The 18,074-nt window shown below is 43.3% G+C and overlaps 1 protein-coding gene across 1 annotated transcript in view; it reads right to left on the minus strand.

The window, feature by feature from the left end:
- ACAP3 (ArfGAP with coiled-coil, ankyrin repeat and PH domains 3) overlaps window positions 1-18,074 on the minus strand; it is a 167,164-nt gene that overhangs the window by 7,789 nt on the left and 141,301 nt on the right. Inside the window, exons 14-23 of the mRNA XM_063436445.1 lie at window positions 10,280-10,391; window positions 9,616-9,824; window positions 8,931-9,000; window positions 8,695-8,789; window positions 7,833-8,041; window positions 6,501-6,599; window positions 3,170-3,262; window positions 2,199-2,419; window positions 1,522-1,631; window positions 633-743 (exon numbers count right to left, since the gene is read on the minus strand). Coding sequence (XP_063292515.1) covers window positions 633-743; window positions 1,522-1,631; window positions 2,199-2,419; window positions 3,170-3,262; window positions 6,501-6,599; window positions 7,833-8,041; window positions 8,695-8,789; window positions 8,931-9,000; window positions 9,616-9,824; window positions 10,280-10,391 — 1,329 coding nt within the window. The remainder of the gene's footprint in view (window positions 1-632; window positions 744-1,521; window positions 1,632-2,198; window positions 2,420-3,169; window positions 3,263-6,500; window positions 6,600-7,832; window positions 8,042-8,694; window positions 8,790-8,930; window positions 9,001-9,615; window positions 9,825-10,279; window positions 10,392-18,074) is intronic.

Consider the following 18,074-nt stretch of genomic DNA (forward strand, 5'->3'; position numbering starts at 1 on the left):
GGACACTATAGTCACCTAAACAACTTTATCTTAATGAAGTAGTTTTTGTGTAAAGATCATGCTTCTCAGGTTTCACTGCCATTTAGGAGTAAAATCACTTTGTATCTGTTTATGCAGCCCTTGCCACACCTCCCCTGGCTATGACTGACACAATCTGCATGAAAAAAAAAACTGTTTTCACTTTCAATCAGATGTAATTTACCTTAAACAATTGTATCTCTGTCTCTGTAAATTGAACTTTAATCACATACAAGAGGCTCTTGCAGGGTGTAGCAAGCTATTAGCATAGCAGGGGAAAAGAAAATCTAAACAGAACTTGCAATAAAGGAAGGATAAACTTTAGATGACTATTTACAGGAAGTGTTTAGGAAGGCTGTGCAAGTCACATACAGGGAGGTGTGACTAGGGTTCATAGCTAAAGTGATTTAACTACTAAATGGCAGAGAATTGAGCAGTGAGACTGCAGGGGCATGATCTATACACTAAAACTGCTTCATTAAGCTAAAGTTGTTTTGGTGACTATGGTGTCCCTTTTAGTGTTATGTATGTAATACAATCCTCTCATACGAAGGTACTAAATGAACACAGGGTTAGACAATATGTAAACTGTTCAAGGAAGAGATAAAACTCACAAGGTAACGATGTCTGCATTTGCCGCTTGCACAGATATGCTGAGGGGATCCTGTCCATCTTCATCTACTGCATGCTGATTGGCTCCTCGCTTCAAGAACAGACAGACCTGACTGGAGAGGAACACAATCATTAAAAAAAATACTTAAAGGCCAATGAGAAGAGTCAGCAGGTTCACTCATTATTACACTCACTAACATCACGCTTGTTGTTGGTTTTTAAGGACAAAGCTCCTTTTCTCTAAACATCTACATGGTGAAAAGTGTTCTATAAATGAATATTACTATCACTTTATAGAGCAACTCCTAATCTCATTACACTGACTCCTAAGTAAATAATAAAGCAAAGTATATAATAAAAATGTATGCAGCGGTTTTCAAAACCCATTTAATGGATCAGTATTCACAAGTAGTGCCAGCACACTGCTGGAGTCTGATAACAGTCTAAAATAATATGCATTTTAAAGGGACTGCCCAAATGCAAAGGGGGTGGATCACCGTTTAGTAAATATACCTCCAATGTAAACATGCATGCATTTAATTATCCATTTGTCTTTGAGGGTATATCTAAAGAGATTGAAAAAGCAACAGATCTTGTCTGAAGCCTTTGCAAGTTCTCCCCTTGTAATTCCGCCCAGACATTCTGTGGCTGTCTAATCACAGCTCAATAAGACGTCGTTGCCAGGCAGTAGCTCTTGGCAATTACCCATCTCTTGAGTAAGAGCAGTAACAGGACCAGTTGATTGACAGTCGGGGGGAGGGGGTGGGACACATCAGTACATGAAGAGGACAGCAGACTTTTATGAAGTGACCATAACAAAACTGAACAATTCCTGACACCTCTCCATGTGAGTGACATTTAATTCTCCACAGCAGCAGCCCACGCACATACCCAGTATGTCCCAAATATGTAGCATGATGGATTGGCGCTCGTCCTCTCATGTCGATTTGGTTGACATCGGCTCCATTCTGCAGCAAGAACTCACAAGCTATGAGTGAACCCTGGACAAAGAAAACATCATTTTACAAACTATACAAAATCAATGCTTACTGCAACATATTTAACTTGTGTATTTTACTTAGTTTTACAATGCCAATGCTACACTAACCTGTCATGGCATTGCACCCAAATCATTTGGTCCTTATGTTTCCGACCCTATGCTGGGATGCACAGTGCGTATGGTTTGTTTCTTTGTTTGTTTTTTTTCACAACTTAACAGGACATTGTGGTGAATTGACAAGGAATTTGCAAATGTTAATTTCTATGAACCAAATTGAAAAATAATTTCTTCAGCTCAGCTATGGTGAACTAAAAGTTTCAGTTCCCTTGTTAATTCTCCCCAATTCATGGTTTTGAGAATAAAACTTATTGTGTCTTTAAGTTCCACGTTTAGTTAATTGTCTCAACTCTTTTATCCCATTCTGAGGACTGGCCTAAGAGGAGCAAATTATTTGGACACTATACCCATAATTAAATAATGTGAGCTGCAATTATACATTTGCTTTTTCTATTATGTACATCTCCATTCACCAGAGAAGAAAAAAAAAAAGTTGGTGACCATTTCTTACCCCTATTACAGCTTGGATGAGTGGGGTTTTGCTTTCATCCTCATCATTTACCCAATTTACGTTAGCCCCATTGGCCAGAGCTTGTGCCATAATTGGTAGGTTCCTTGCACGAGATGCTTTATACAACAAGAGACCTGGGTGAAGCTCTCGAAAGTCTTCTGGATCAGAAGGTTCCAGCTCAGTCTCTGCCTCCCCACTTGAGTCTTCAGAGATCTCACATTCTGGATAAACAAAACAGGAATACTGGATAAATGAGTGCTGGAATAATGGAGAACCGAGAAAGAAAAAGTTATATTTCAAACATTTTGTTTTTAAAATTTGAAATTAACTGAACTAATTTTGTTTCAGTGGACACTAGAGAATGACAGAGACCCTGTCATTTACGCTAAGTCCACATTTTCTTTTACAAATCTTGCTCTACTAAAACTGCATGCATTGGTGATTTGCAATAGTGATCTAAATCTAGGCTCTTTTTCCTATGACTCTCCTCTACAATAGCACTATATGGAACAACCAACAAATCCATGAGCAAACCTTTAAGGGTCACTAGGTTTTATTATAACTGCCTTTATCACTAAATGGGACACGGACATAAGTTCAAATATGTATGTAATTTTTTTTTTTTCAAACTCTTATGGATTGCTATTGCTAGATGATCTGCACATTACATAAAGTACGTTAGAAGAACTTTTGGGCAGAAAGAAAGAGGTTAGCCTATCAACCTACAAGCCAATCAGAATCCAGCTTGAATTCCAATTATGGAGAAGCATTTGATTGAGAACAGAGTTTGACTTGCTCTGTTCTCAATGTGGAAGCATCTTTAGTGGCTATTTAGACCACTGGACCACTGCACCCAGACCACTTGATTGACATGAAGTGGTCTGGCTGATTTTAGTGGTCATTTAAGGAATTGGATTTTAGTTGTAGTAGTCCATGAATATTAAATGTTCCATTATCAAATAAATACCTACCTTCTTCCGTGACACTATCCACTACTGAGCCAAAAACCAGAATATCATTGCTGCCATCCGTGCTGCCCCCCAGTCCACTGTCACTGCTCAAACCTGCAGGGCCAACAAGACACAAAGCAGAGTCATGTTAATATACAATAATCAGATCACTGATGTTTCAAGCACTCAAGTTTATATCATTTACACATCCTGCAATAGAAAGGAAGGGAAATATGTTGATTGCAAGCATACAGACAGTAGTTAAAACATACCTCCCAGGGTACCTCTTTATTAAGAATGCCCTCTATTTTGTCTGGGAGCGCTAAATAGCTGGGGTGCATGAGTATTACATAGAAAGAAGACTCATAATTGTCCTTAAAACTTAATAAATTAATTCATTTCCCGTTTGAAAATGTAAATTAACACCAAAGTTTCTTATTTACATTCCCTAATTTCTGAGACATTTTCATTGTTTCGGAACAGTCATTCCCCTGACCACACCTCCAGCCACACCCCTTAAAATGTAAATGCACCTTTTTGTCCGTTGGGAGGTATGTAATAATCACACTAAAGGGATCTGATATACAGATGTTACACACCACACACACACATAAATATATATATATATATATAGCTCCGACTACAATTACATTTTAACTCAGCCCTAGTTAACTACCTAGAACCTACACTCCTAACTGAAGGGTTAAAAAACTAAGATACAGAATAGGACATTTTTGCCCAATGAAACAATGATGAAATCTGGGTTACACCCCTATTTGTGACTATTCTGTTAAGAATTTATATTTCAATATTTTTCAGACTTGTAAAATTACGTTAAAGAAAACAAAATTAGTAACAGTAAATCACTCAAATGTGTTATTTATCCGTGATGGTGCTATTAATCTGAATTTTATATATGCTACATGTCTGAATGTACCTGTATTTATCAGTTACATTACATTGTGACAGTGTTAAACCAACACATTGCTAGGGATACTGGCTAAACATTGCTCCATATCAATAACGAAGTAACGTACAAGAAGTCTGTCCGTACATAATAAGGAGTATCGGGAGACAGAAGTAGCACAGGAGCACATGTAAACAGCACAGAATTACAACACGTGCCTGGAATTGTGACCCAGTTACTTATTATAAATACTTTGATACATGCTGAAAAACATTACTCTAGATTCTAGAACATCAAACAAGATGCTGTGTGATGTTCGGTCTTGTAATTAAGTAGAGTAGAGTAGAGTTCACCCTAATCGTCAGATTGTTTTTTTAGGATAAGCCTGAGTAATCATAAGTGGATTACACGTTTTTAGCACTGGTGTGTCCGTCAGACAAGTGACATCCAGAGAAACATCCTGACATGGGCTTTCAAGTACTGGAATGAACCTGGACAACCTAACAATTTGCGTTAGCGGTCACGTGCGTGAAGAGATTAAAGTACATCATGACGTCAATGCAGAACTTCACTCACAGCAAGTGATGTTTTGCCAGTTTTTAACTGCTACACAGCTAATCAAAGACTAAAATACGCTTTGTAACGTGCTTACAGTTACAGTGAAGCTAAAAATTGGGTTGGTGACAAAAAAACATGTAAAAAGGAAAAAAAGGCAGGTTCCCATTTTCAAAATTTTCATTCTAAAGAAGGTACATCTTCACTGGTATCAAAAAGACATGTCAAGGTTCAAAATGGTAGATGTGACCATTCCCTAATACATTTTAACAACCCATTTAGTTTGCAGGACCTGGCGTTCTCTTACAATTGCACTACAACATTGTTTGTGAAGGAATGTAAGCAAGTGTTCTATTGCCGCTGACCTTACCTCCATCCGGAAGGAACGGCATAGCGCTCCCACCGGGCTCAGCGCCACTGCCAGTCCATGGTGCAGCTGGCAGGGGTTGCTGTGCAAGAAGCTGGTTGGCACCTAAGAGGAAGGTGAGGGCATTGTCACAGAAATCATAGAAATATTAGACAGTCTCGCACTTTCAGTAGAGCAAAAGCGATGAAATGACACTATTCATGCAATACGGTCACAGAGCTAGAATTTCGTGTTCCTGACTAACTGCACAATGACCTCAATGAATGCAAATCCTAGTCTGGCTACTAACAGCTGAGCCACCGAAATATCAAGTGGTTTGTCCAAAATGTCACTAAAGACTAAGGTGAAAGACGAACAAATAAAGGAAACGCTACGAAGAAACAAAAGCGTTTCTCTATGGTTTTGTAAAACGTCAACATGGAGCTATGGAATAATTTAGGACTAGGTTGGGTAAACCTATACTTTACTCGTTGTCCTAACAGGTCGCTGGGCCTGAAGGGGATACAATTTTGGAGAGGTCACCAACGTTGTTGCACCAGCTAGTACATATCGGTCAGATCAAGTCATAAGAAGATACAAGAGCAAAATGTTGATCTGTAAATTGTGTAAGGACAGCTACATTTATATCTTTAATGAGAAGGCCATGTATTAAGAATTCATTATATGGAAATCTTCATAAGCCAACAATGGTAAAGTAACTTTTTCAGAATCATTCCGTTTAGATACATTAAGAAAGTTAGAATACGGGGTGAATGAGCATTCTCGCAGTGGTAGAATATTATCCCGTGATGCTCAACTCAATCACTAAATCTTATATTAATTTTGGTTGTAAAGGAGAAAACTAGGACAAACGACTTCATACTCTTAAATCTTTGTAATATTGATAACTGCATTGGAGCAATGCTGAGCTGGAAACCGTAGCAATGGAGATTTAAGCTTTTGCACATAAAACTTTAATCCAAAATACATTAAAGCTAGATTTAGCAAGTGCCGGAGAAATCCCTCTATTTAAATCCTAAACTGGAGATGTGTCCTCATTCCTTGTTAAAGGGACTCTCCAGTGCCAGGAAAACATATCGGATTTCCTGGCACTGCAGGACCCTGCAATGCCCCTCTCCCACCCACCCCATGTTGCTGAAGGTGTTAAAACCCCTTCAGTGACTTACCTGAATCCAGCGCCGCTGGGTCAGGTTCTGCCCACGCTCCTCCCCAGTCGCTGGCAGGGGAGACCTAATGCGCATGCGCGGCAATGGCCGCGCACACATTAGACCTCCCAGGCTTTCCTATGGAGATTCCTGCAACGCTGGGGGTCCTCATGCATAGCATGAGGACGTCCAGCATTGTTTAAAACTTTTAATGTTCTAAGAACACGGGAGTCCCTCTAGTGGCTGTCTAATAGACAGCCACTAGAGGAGGACTTAACCCTACAAGGTAATTATTGCAGTTTATAAAAATGGGCAGTAGTGTGGGTGCCTGGAGTGTCCCTTTAAATGCACATGTAAGATTGAAGACAGCATACTTACTGCGTGGGCCAGCCCCTGTGTCAAAGTAGGAGAAGAGTGAGTCCAACTCATCTGGACAAAACAGAGAATCCCGACGGAACTTGCGCTCCAAAGTTGCAGCTGGGAGAAAAAACGGAGGCACATTATAAAATTATAAAATAAAGATCTGTGTGATCAACTCTGCAATATCTGTGTGATATTTTTTTGTGATCAATAGCCTACCTGGGCAAATAACTCCTAAAAAAAACTCCTCATAATATTGAATATCCCCAGCTGTAAAATATAGTGACGATGTCACAGTGATCCCCCAGTTCAGTGGACACTTCTTTGATCCTGAGAAGATTAGGGTGCTATGCAAAATGTATTACACAACTGTAATTATACTACAAATGCCGAATGGGTCACTGACATTTGAAGAACAGGTCACCAAGTCTTGTACATAATGTGATTGACCAACAGATGCTTGTAAAGGAATACAGTAGGCATCAAAACAGCATTAGCCTAATGAAGCAGTTTTGGTATATAGACCATGCCCCTGCAGTCTCACTGCTCAATTATCTGCTATTTAGGAGTTAAATCACTTTTGACTCTGTGTTAGTCACAAATAATGGTTTCATTTTCAAATCATATGTTAACTCGTTTTAGAAGTTTAAATCTCCTGCTCTTTAATTTGACCTTTAATCACACACAGGAGACTACTATAGGCTCAAGCCAGTTATTAACAGAGCAGGAGATAAGACATTCTAAATTAAACAGACTGTGCAATGAAAGAAGTTTAAACATTAGATCTCTCTTTACAGGAAGTGCTTTAGAAGACCATGCAAGTAACAGGCAGGGAGGTGTGACTAGAGTTACACAAACAATGTGACTTAACTCCTAATTGGAAGATAATATTAGCTCCTTGGTCTGTGCAGGGAAAAAGATCAGCTGAAACTCATAAGGCTACTGATACAATTCTGTAAATGGAATTATGGGATGGGCTTCAAAGAATGCACACCACAATGTGGGTTTTCTCCATCAGCACAGCTAAACATTATACACCTCTATGCCAATGACACAGAAGTAAAAAGTGGAATCTTTCCCATTTAATAAATGTGAATCTGTATATATGGAAGCAATTTGGCTTTGCAACAAAATCAGTAACAAAGACGCAATTAGTGCAATTACATCAATTAATATCTGTATGTTTGATGTCATGCAATTTATACTAAAACATTTTTGTTTAAGTGTTTTATAGCAGGTTGGTTGTTTTTACACAAAAAGGAGCTATTGTTCACGTCGCTTTTGTTCCTCTATTATCCTGGAACTGACCTTATTGTATGAAGAAGAAAAAAAATCAAATGGTAAGCCTACCAGAGGAGAGCATGGCTGGAGAGGCATTTCCACCCTCGTGTCGGTACTTCCTGCGGGCAGAGGGCACTTTGGTGGTGCTGTTGTTACGATGACATTTTTTCACACTCCATCTCTGAGGCTTTCTTTCATTTTCCACCTCAACACTGCCCAACCTCTTCAAGAACTTCTTCTCCACGTACTTTGCTTTTATCCAAATTTCCTTTTCCTGTCTTAAGGAACATTTGTGTTATTTTATACACACACACACACATCGTAATAATTAATACAGGTTTATCTTTATTCATTGATGCAGATCTAAAGATGGACTAGCACAGTAATAAAAACTAATTTGTGCTACAATCATTAAGTGTGGAAATGTTTGATATAATTCGAAAAAAGTGGAGTGATCACCACGGAAACTAATCCCATGTTTCTGCAGATACCATTTATTGCCAAGAAGGATTCCTCTACTTTCACAACTTCTCCTTACTTTTCAAATTCAGACACTTTTATAAACATCTCCCTATGAGTTTTTAAATAAAAATACACACAAGCTAGCTTGCACCAACAATACAGTCTGTATTAGAATAACCTATTCATTAAAAGAAGACAATGAAAGAAAAAACTAAATCTGTATAGATAAATCAGGTAAAGGTTAGGAGGACACGTTCTAGATCAGGAAGAGACTTCAACAATCAAGGGCTTCTCATTCTGGTGTGTGTCTAGCAAAGAGGAGTGTGGGGTACACTTGTCTGATCTGATGACCGCTCACACGTTAGAAAACTATTAACAGTATTAGTGGATTTGTTTTCATGATACTTTGGTTCGATATATTTTTTTTGAAAAAAAAGGTTAGATACCAATAAAGCAGTTAAATACATACCGAGAACATCCCGACGTTGGCTTTTTCAGACCTAGGTGCTCACATTTCGCCTCATAGATTTGATTTATGGTACTATTTCCTAATTCACACATCAGCTGGGTTTAGTCAACAATCGGGAAGAGAAGGAAAGAAAGAAAAGAGAAAAAAATAAATAAATAGACATACGGATTATTTCTTGACTTCTGAGAGGAAATATAAGCTGGTAAGTGAAAGATGACAGTATTAGCCTTACTTACCTTTAATAGCTCTGGTTCCCAGGAATCTAACGTAAGGGAGCGAACTTTCGAGCAGTGAACACCAAGACTCCTATGAAGAAAGAAGAGTTATGTCGAAACTGGGTCAAATTTCAGGCACTGCCTCTAATAAGAACCTTTGTAAAATAACAGGAATGCTTTACTTCAATCCTGCAGCATATGATGATTGTATGAAGCATTATGCAGCAATAGAAGTGGATATCCTAAACCAGGCATAGGCAACCTTCGTCACTCCAGATGTTGTGGACCACGTCTCCCCAGATGCTTCGCAGGCATTATGACTGTAATGAGATGTAGTCCACAACATCTAGAGTGCTAAAGGTTGCCTAACCCTGTCCTAAACGTATACACTGCGTGTGTAGCAGGTGTGTATCTATATACCCACTATAGAATCTGTGAGATAGAAAAGGGTTTATTTACTAGAGTGAGAATTCAAAGTGAATTTCAAATTCAAAATAGCTGAAATGGAAAAAAATCTCAAACTCAGCTATGCGTTCAGTTCAGCTACTCTGGCCTTACATTTAAATACTTCACCTGAATTCTCATTTAAGTGAAAGGAATATGAACATTGGATTGAATATTTTACATGCAATCTGCATTATAAGCATTGTCACCAGCTAGTGCTCACTGCTGTAGCACTTCACAGCCAGTAGGTTGCGCTGTTTACCTGTGGATGCCTGAGCATTCAATACAAAGGGTGATCCCTAAGTTGATGCTGGCCCATCGAGGATCGGTCTGTCCACAGTCGCAGCACTGATCATTGCCAGCAATGCTCTGCACCCGTTGCAAGATGCTCTCTCCTTTCATGTTGCGCTCGCGTGAATCACTGGCTGAGTCTATGCTACTTGTGGAGGGGGAAGCCGTTCTGTCAAGCCTCTGAACAAAAGACACAAAGGTTTTAATGAGGACAGATAGTCAGTGGAACAGATAAGACCTGTAGTTAATTTGGACTGAGTTTTCTTAATCAAATTAGTCCATTTAGATGTATTTGAAAGAAAATAAAGCCATTTTGTTTGAAAACAAGATTACTTTTAAACACAAAAAATCATTGAAATGTAAAACATTGAACCATTAAAAAAAAAAAAAAAAAATGGGGAAGGTTAAAAACGGCTATAAGCCAGTAAAAACTGCTGCCATATGAGATTATACCCTTCAGAAACAGAAAGATGCTCGGTATACAGAAAGACAATGTAGCCTCTGGCACTGCAGCTGTTGCAAACTACATTTCCCAGCATGCTAAGAGCCTATGGTTCGTTAAATCCCCATTATACAGCGCTGTGGAATATGTTGGTGCTATATGAATAATATTAGTAATATTATTAAGATGTTACCTCTATGTAGTAGTTATCTGGGGTCTCCCTGTAAGCAGAGGCGATGCTGGCCTGGACAGCTTGAATCCACGCTTGACGAAGCTTCTCAGAGTCAGCCTGAAGCATACAGCTCCTACAAGAGCACATGAAGAAAAATGAATTAATAAAACTCTGTTGGCCTAGACTATTTTGGTGTAGGATAGTAATGAGTTACAGCTAACCCCAGCCTGGCGGTAATTGGTGAATTACATCTCCCTTGATGCCCAGTGAACCCTTGGGCTGACTATGCCTATCTGTGATAAAACATTTGAAAAGTGGCAGAAATATATAAAAAAAGGAAGGTTTTATGAAAATATTTTAAATGGACACTGTAAGTACCATAACTGCTTCATCTTAATAAAGAGGTTATGGTGTCTGAATGGAATGACTGCACCAGTGAACTGCAATGTAAAACAGTTTGTTAATGCTATATGAGAGTTCCCTACAGCCATCATTAGCCTGAGTAACTATGTGTATCAGTGATTGGCCGAGCGGGTCAGCTGACCGCTTTCAGCCTATCACAGTCAACCATTCAGATATGAATTGGTATTTCTATAAGGAAGTGGCTAATCTCTGCCCTAGCCACACCCCCAGTGATGGCTGGGCTGAGGGAAGCCAGGGGCCCACATTCAGTGTTAAATTGCTCGAAAATGCTTTAACACTGAATGGAGGGGCAATGCCAGGAGACTCCAGGCACTATAACCAATTCAATGAGATGAAATGGTTATGATGCCCACAGTGTCCCTTTAAGGACTGCATTCCCCCTATTATAGAACTGTAGTCAACATGTTCCACTGCTGTAGACCACATACCTCCATTTCTATCTCACACATCAGAGGAAAAGGCCAGTATTTTTTTGAGTACTGGTACTGGGCAGACAGCCTCAAAAACCGCCTGTACTGGGCAAAATACTGGCCAGGTGGCAACCCTAAATGCCAAAATATGCAGCATGAAAACAGATACATAAGTTGCAATAATCGTACAAGACACCAGGCTGTGCTACAGTGCAACATGCACAGTAATTTCTAGCTGACTAGCCACACATAAAGGCGAACATTGAAGGTGCAATGCATTGTGGGAGTTTAGCTTTGACCTTAGAGTGTTTCTCCAACCAGATGGTTTTAATGCACTTTGAAAAGGCCAAATGGCAATTAGGCCATAAAACTTTAGAAGCTGGAGGAGCTGGGCAGATGTGCCTAGAATGATTCATTATTGATGTCTTAATGTAAAACAGAAGCCACAGGCTTCCTAAAATAATATCTGTCAGCAGAAGTCTGGACAGGGAAACGCATTCTGTGAATCATGGATGGACCAGGAGGGATTCATGACCTGCTCTAATTCCTTTGCTTCTGTGAATGCCTGTATTGTCTAAACAGCAGCTCTTCTCGCTAGAAATGCATTGCAGATTTTACATCAGTAGAGATTCCCAGCCTTGTCCTACACGAATAAGCAACAACCATACTGATCTAATCAGCCCACCGTGGCTTTACCAGAATTCTAAACATATTACCAAATGATCAGTTGTCCAGTTCTCCTGGCCTCCCATAGCTTTCTATGGGAGAATCCGTAAGCATTAAAACACCACGCACGCGCACTATTCCTGTAATGCCACTCATGTATGAGTAATGATGCAAGTTATCTCCTAATGAGAGATTTAGACAAGGGGTTTAGGGGAGAGAATCAGATGACCAGGTATTCATTCAGGAAGTCAGAGACCAGAAATTGGAGTTAGGTTTCCAGCCCTCGTCCTCCCATGACAGCTTGAGCATTCATATTAAAACAGGCAGCTTATTATAACATGAGCTTTAATGCATATCAAATTTGTCCAGGTTCATGGAAGTGTCCCTTTAAGTCAGTCTTCCCCAAACTCCGGCCCTCCAGATGTTGCTGAACTACAACTCCCATGATTCTATGAATGAAATAGATAGGCTGAGAATCATGGGAGTTGTAGTTCAGCAATATCTGGGGGGCCGGAGTTTGGGGAAGCCTGCTTTAAGTGGTGTCAGTGAAAAGTTCATTAATACTAAACCTACTTGGGGGCGTGGCTTGGACACGGAGCGAGCTGGACGTGTTTGCCTAGAGCTCCGCTCCGCCGCACCGCTAACTAGCAAACATTAGCTTTTAAATTGACCTAAAAGAAACTTAATCTGCTCCCAGGGATGGACAGGAGGATCCAGAAGAAGTACCCTAAAAAGGGCCAGGACTCCGGTACCTCCATGGCAGAATTCTTCACCACGCGAGCTGCGACCCCAGATCGCCAAGATGGCGGCGGCGGCGGGAAGGAAGGAGGTGAGGAGCCGGCGCTCGGGACCAATGCTGCGGGTTCTCAGAGCACTCCGGATACAGCCCAAATACTCACCTCACTTGCCGAAGTAAAATCATTCTTGGCCGGTGAGATAGACCGAGCCGTCAAGCTGCTCCGGGATGAAATCCAGACCCTGGGAGACCGCACCACGAGGCTGGAAACGAGGCTTGAAACTACAACGAAGGCCCATAATACGGCCATCACGCAGATTAATCAATTGACAGCCAGAATGGAGGCAGCTGAATTGACCATCGAGGACATGGCAAATAGATCACGCCGCAATAATATACGTCTGAGGGGCCTCCCAGAAAACGCGGGAGAGGGCCCTGTGGCAGCCATAGTGTCTACAATTCTGAAACCACTACTGCCTGATATCCCTGAACACCAATGGCACATTGAAAGAGCCCACAGAGCTCTGCGGGCTAGGAGGCCGGACGCCAACTACCCCAGGGACATCATTATAAGGTTCCTGCATTACCGAACAAAAGAAGCCGTCCTTAAGAGGAGCAGGGAGGCCCGGATCACCTTCCAGGGTGCTGACCTATCTGTATTCCAGGACTTGGCGCCCACTACCTTACAGAGGAGAAGAGACTGGAGGCCCATTACGGAGTCACTACGGGATGCGGGTATCCGATACGCCTGGGGATACCCCTTTAAGCTTCTGGCATTCAAGGAGGGGAGAACACATGTCCTTCACCCGGGGGCGGATGCACGGTCCTTCTTCCGAGCCATGGAATTACCAGCCCCTGAGGGGATCCCCAAGATGGTGACGGAGTCTGGAGCCCTACAGCCCCTACCGAGAGAATGGTATGCCGTCGGAGAGTAAGGTACAGGGGCACAATACACGTCAAGGGACAGTGACTGTCCATAAAAAGTTCAACGGGGGCTGGGGAGGGGACCGAACCGGCTAACTTGGGGGGGGGGTACTGGGAGAGGGACAATACATCTCAGCAATTGGTGTGGGAGAACACTTTCAGACAACCGGGGATTGACACTGAGCACTGGACATCCCGTATAATAATATTTGGGTGGGGGATGGGGAAGGGGGGTCCGGGTTTGCTGAGATTGGGTGTCGGGGTACTGGTCTTTGATTATGAAACCCAGAATTCTGTATGGTATTATATCCCGCATACTTTATGTGTTTATCTGTAGATCCAGACCGTAGCCATGCTGCCAGACCCCAGGTTCAGTCTTTTTCTTAAACTATGCGATCACACGACAAAAATAGTAAATAAGACAAAAAATAGTAAATAAGACAAAAAAAGAACAAAAAAAAAAAAAAAAAGGGGAAAAAAAACATACGTGGTAGATTTAAGTACCATCGACCCTGTTGACCACGGAGCCCCCTTTATCACATATTGCATATGAGAGGTCGCGCCCTGCGACTACCCTCCTTGGAGGACCGGACGAGACCCGGCTCAGGTGTATGGGAGGGGGTGGCCGGGGAGAACGGGCTTTGGGATGACAATGTATGCACCGTATTTTTATTATATGTATGTACTCGCTAGTTATGATCTGCATGCATGGGAGCCGCATAGCCTACGGACCTACGCTAGGTGCCCCAGGAGTGGCCAAACGCCCCACCCAAGCATATAAGGAGGGTAGCGTAGACGACCCTGGGGGAAAGTTATGGGAATCTCCCACCTCTTATTGCCTAAATGGTTTATAAATGTTCAAACGGTTTTGCTGATTGTACAGTGCTTTTCAGCTGGGTGACTGCAAACGTTAAAGATGCTTCTGGGTCAGTGCTCCTCTTCCCGCGACAGCATCCCCTCCCCCTGAGACCCTGGTCACGTGCAGGGAGTTTACCCACCCACCCCCCCCCCCCCCCCCCCGCTCCTTTTAATACCCTTGCGCCCCACGGAAAGGGCATCTCCCAGCTGAGCTTGGAACAACTATAGGTGTACTAGGGTAATCAGGCCTAGGGGCTAGCCCCGTGGCCCGGAGGAGAGGGAGGGGGTGCCCGGATGATGGGGGGATGGGGGTAGTAATGTAATGTATGTACCATATCTATGTTAAGTGCATGTATTTGCTATTTCTGATCCACCTGCATGAGAGCCTAAATGTATTGCCTACTTATACACGCTGTATAGCCCCGCAACAGGCAACTACCCCACCCAGATGTGTTAGCAGGGATGACCCAATACGCTCCTTGACTAAATAGCTAGTTAAGATACAAGTACTTACACTGATAGTACAGCACTCCCCCGCTGGATAAATGTAATTGTTAACGCTAGATCACTGTTCCACTCCCCCTCATGTGCTGGGGGTCCCCCCCCCCCCCCGGAGTTACAGCTCCTTGCCTCTCAGCCCCACGGAATCACGCAACCTGGGACGCATATACACATACAAGGGACGCACACACCAAACTGACATATAGCTTTTAAAGCGGTGCGGCTCCGCCACGGCTTTGTAACCCGAAGTCCGTATGGTACCCGGCTGGGTACTAACCGTGGACGCGAGGACGACACCCCACATAGAACTGGCGACTAGCAAGTCCAGTCTTTTTTATTTTTATTCCTTTTTTCTTCTCTTTTCTCTTTACCCTTGTCTCTCTCTCCCCCCCTCTACATATCCTCATTCCTACCCCCCCCCCTCCGGTATGCGATAGTCTCAGAGGCGGAGGCACTCCTCATAACACTTATGATCGGTATCTCTTATGGCATTAGGGACGATCGGATAGGGAGCCCACTAACGGGAGACGAGCGGCAAACACCGCAACAAATATGGCTCTAAAACTGCTTTCCATAAATGTTAAAGGCTTGAACGCCCCTAGAAAGAGACGCCTCATGCTTAGGGAGATCAAACGGCACAATCCTGACGTAGCACTCATTCAGGAGACACACATTTCTCAAAACACGACGCTTCGCATTAGAGACCGTACTTACCCTACCTCCTATGAGGCTAGATCTCATCGCAAACACAATGGGGTGGCTATCTTAATACACAACAGGTGCCCGATCCAAATACGTTCCACAGACATAGACACGGAAGGCAGGTACATCATACTGTCAGGGACGCTGTACTCCCATTCAGTACACATAATCAATGTGTATGCCCCTAACTTACCAGACGCAACATTCTGGGAGACAATGACGGATAAAATTAAGGCCCTACCATACGGTATGTTAATCATGGGGGGCGACTTCAATGCCGCACCGTGTCCAGCAATTGACAGAAGCACCAAGACGGGCATCCAGAGGTCACAGGGCAGGGGGGGTCAGGACAGAATGCTACATGGTTTTCTCCAAAACACCAACCTGATTGACGTGTGGCGGGCCCAGCACCCTGGAGAACTCGACTACACCTTTTATTCCGCACCGCACGGTACCTACTCGAGGATTGACTATTTCCTCGTTAACGATACAAGCATGGCAAAGGTAAAAGAGACCGCAATCGGTTCTATTACATGGTCGGACCATGCCGAAGTCACCCTGACGCTGGATCACCTGTGCGCAGCAGCACCATGGAACTGGAGGATGAGCCCACACCTGTTACGCGACGAGGGCTCCAAAGCTGAAATACGCGCCGACATACAAAACTACTTCAACGAAAACGAAACGGCTGATGTTGCCTCAAACACGGTATGGGCGGCCCATAAAGCCGTGATCAGGGGCACATGCATTAAACTTGCAACGAGAAAGAAAGCTCACAAGGCCAAAGAGGTGCACAGACTACTGGGAGAACTGAGGAAAGCAGAGCAGAGACATAAAACCGCTCCAACCCCCCAACTCACAGAGCAAGTGCAAGGGATCAGGCGATCCTTAACCGCTGTACTGATGGATGACACCATAAGGGCCCTTAATTGGACCAAGAGAACGTATTACGAACACTCAAACAAAATGGACACCTTATTGGCCAGAACCCTGAGACCAAGGCAAAACCGGGCCCCAATCACTGCGATTAAACACAGGGATGGAACGATAAAAAACACCCCAGCAGAGGTGGCACAGGTATTCACCGACTATTATAAAAAACTGTACAACCACACGCCCCGGTCTCAAACGTCTCAGGAAGAAGCTGACATGCAAATGCACAACTTTGTGCAGGATCTCGACCTACCAAAACTCTCGACGGCATCGGCACAGCTCCTTGACGAAGCTATAACAAGGGAGGAAGTAGATAGGGCTATAGCAGGCCTGAAAGGTAACAAGGCACCGGGACCGGACGGCTTTGATGGGACGTACTACAAGTCCTTTAAAGAGGAACTATCCCCACACCTAGCGCGAGTGTTTAACGACCTCATGGAGGGCGGCAACACGGAAAGCAGTATGTCACTTGCTAACATAATACTCCTCCAGAAACCTGGCAAGGATCCACTACTCCCTGACAACTATAGACCCATTTCGCTGATTAATCAAGATATTAAGATACTGGCGAAGATTCTAGCAGACCGATTAAACCCAGTGTTAAAAACTCTGATCCACCCAGACCAGGTGGGGTTCGTACCAGATAGACAGCTATTTGAAAATACCCGGAGAAATATCAATCTCATATGGCGTCAGAGGGCCTCTACCACCCCCACACTACTGGTCTCGCTGGACGCGGAGAAGGCCTTTGACAGGGTCGAGTGGCCATACCTCTTCGACCTACTGAAACACCTGAACTTCCCCGAACGTTACGTGACATCAATCAGGGCCATGTACAATCATGCTTCTGCACAAATTAGGATGACGGGAGCTGGACCCCAACCCTTTTTTCTGAAGAACGGAACCAGACAAGGCTGTCCCCTCTCCCCCCTCCTGTTTGTGCTGTCGCTTGAGCCACTCATGCAAGCCATGCGACGACACCCCCTGATTACAGGGATCAACGTAGCGGGTCAAGAGTTTCTCGCCTCCGCTTACGCGGATGATGTTCTGTTGACCCTCACGAACCCCATAGCATCCATGGCGGCACTCAGAGGCCTTCTGACACAGTTCGGGGCCTTCTCCGGCTACAAGGCGAACCTGGATAAATCAAGTGCCCTCCCGCTCGGTATGACAACGGAGGACATAACGACCATACAGGAAACTCACAACATTCCGATAGTACGTGACCATCTTAAGTACCTAGGAGTACGCCTGCCTGCAGACCCAAAAAATCTACACCATCTGAACTATACCCCTTTGATTAAGACACTCATACATGACATGGACAATTGGCAAGACAAACCCATATCCTGGATAGGGCGCATCCACACAGTAAAAATGAACATCCTACCGAGAATACTGTTTCTCTTTCAGGCGTTACCTGTCAGACTACTCAAATCAGATCTGGCACACCTCCAGAAGGCAATAGGCGATTTCATTTGGCACAACCGCAGGCACAGGATATCCAGAAATGTACTATATAGACAGAAACAAAGAGGAGGGCTGGGCCTGCCACACCTTTACTCCTACTACCTGGCGGCGCATTTGGCACAGATCGCTATGTGGCATTCTCCCCTAGAGGTTAGAAGGTGGGTAGACCTAGAGTCACTTATGACAGGGGCCG

This window comes from Pelobates fuscus, chromosome 11 (assembly GCF_036172605.1).
Source record: "Pelobates fuscus isolate aPelFus1 chromosome 11, aPelFus1.pri, whole genome shotgun sequence".
Taxonomy (NCBI): Eukaryota; Metazoa; Chordata; class Amphibia; order Anura; family Pelobatidae; genus Pelobates; species Pelobates fuscus.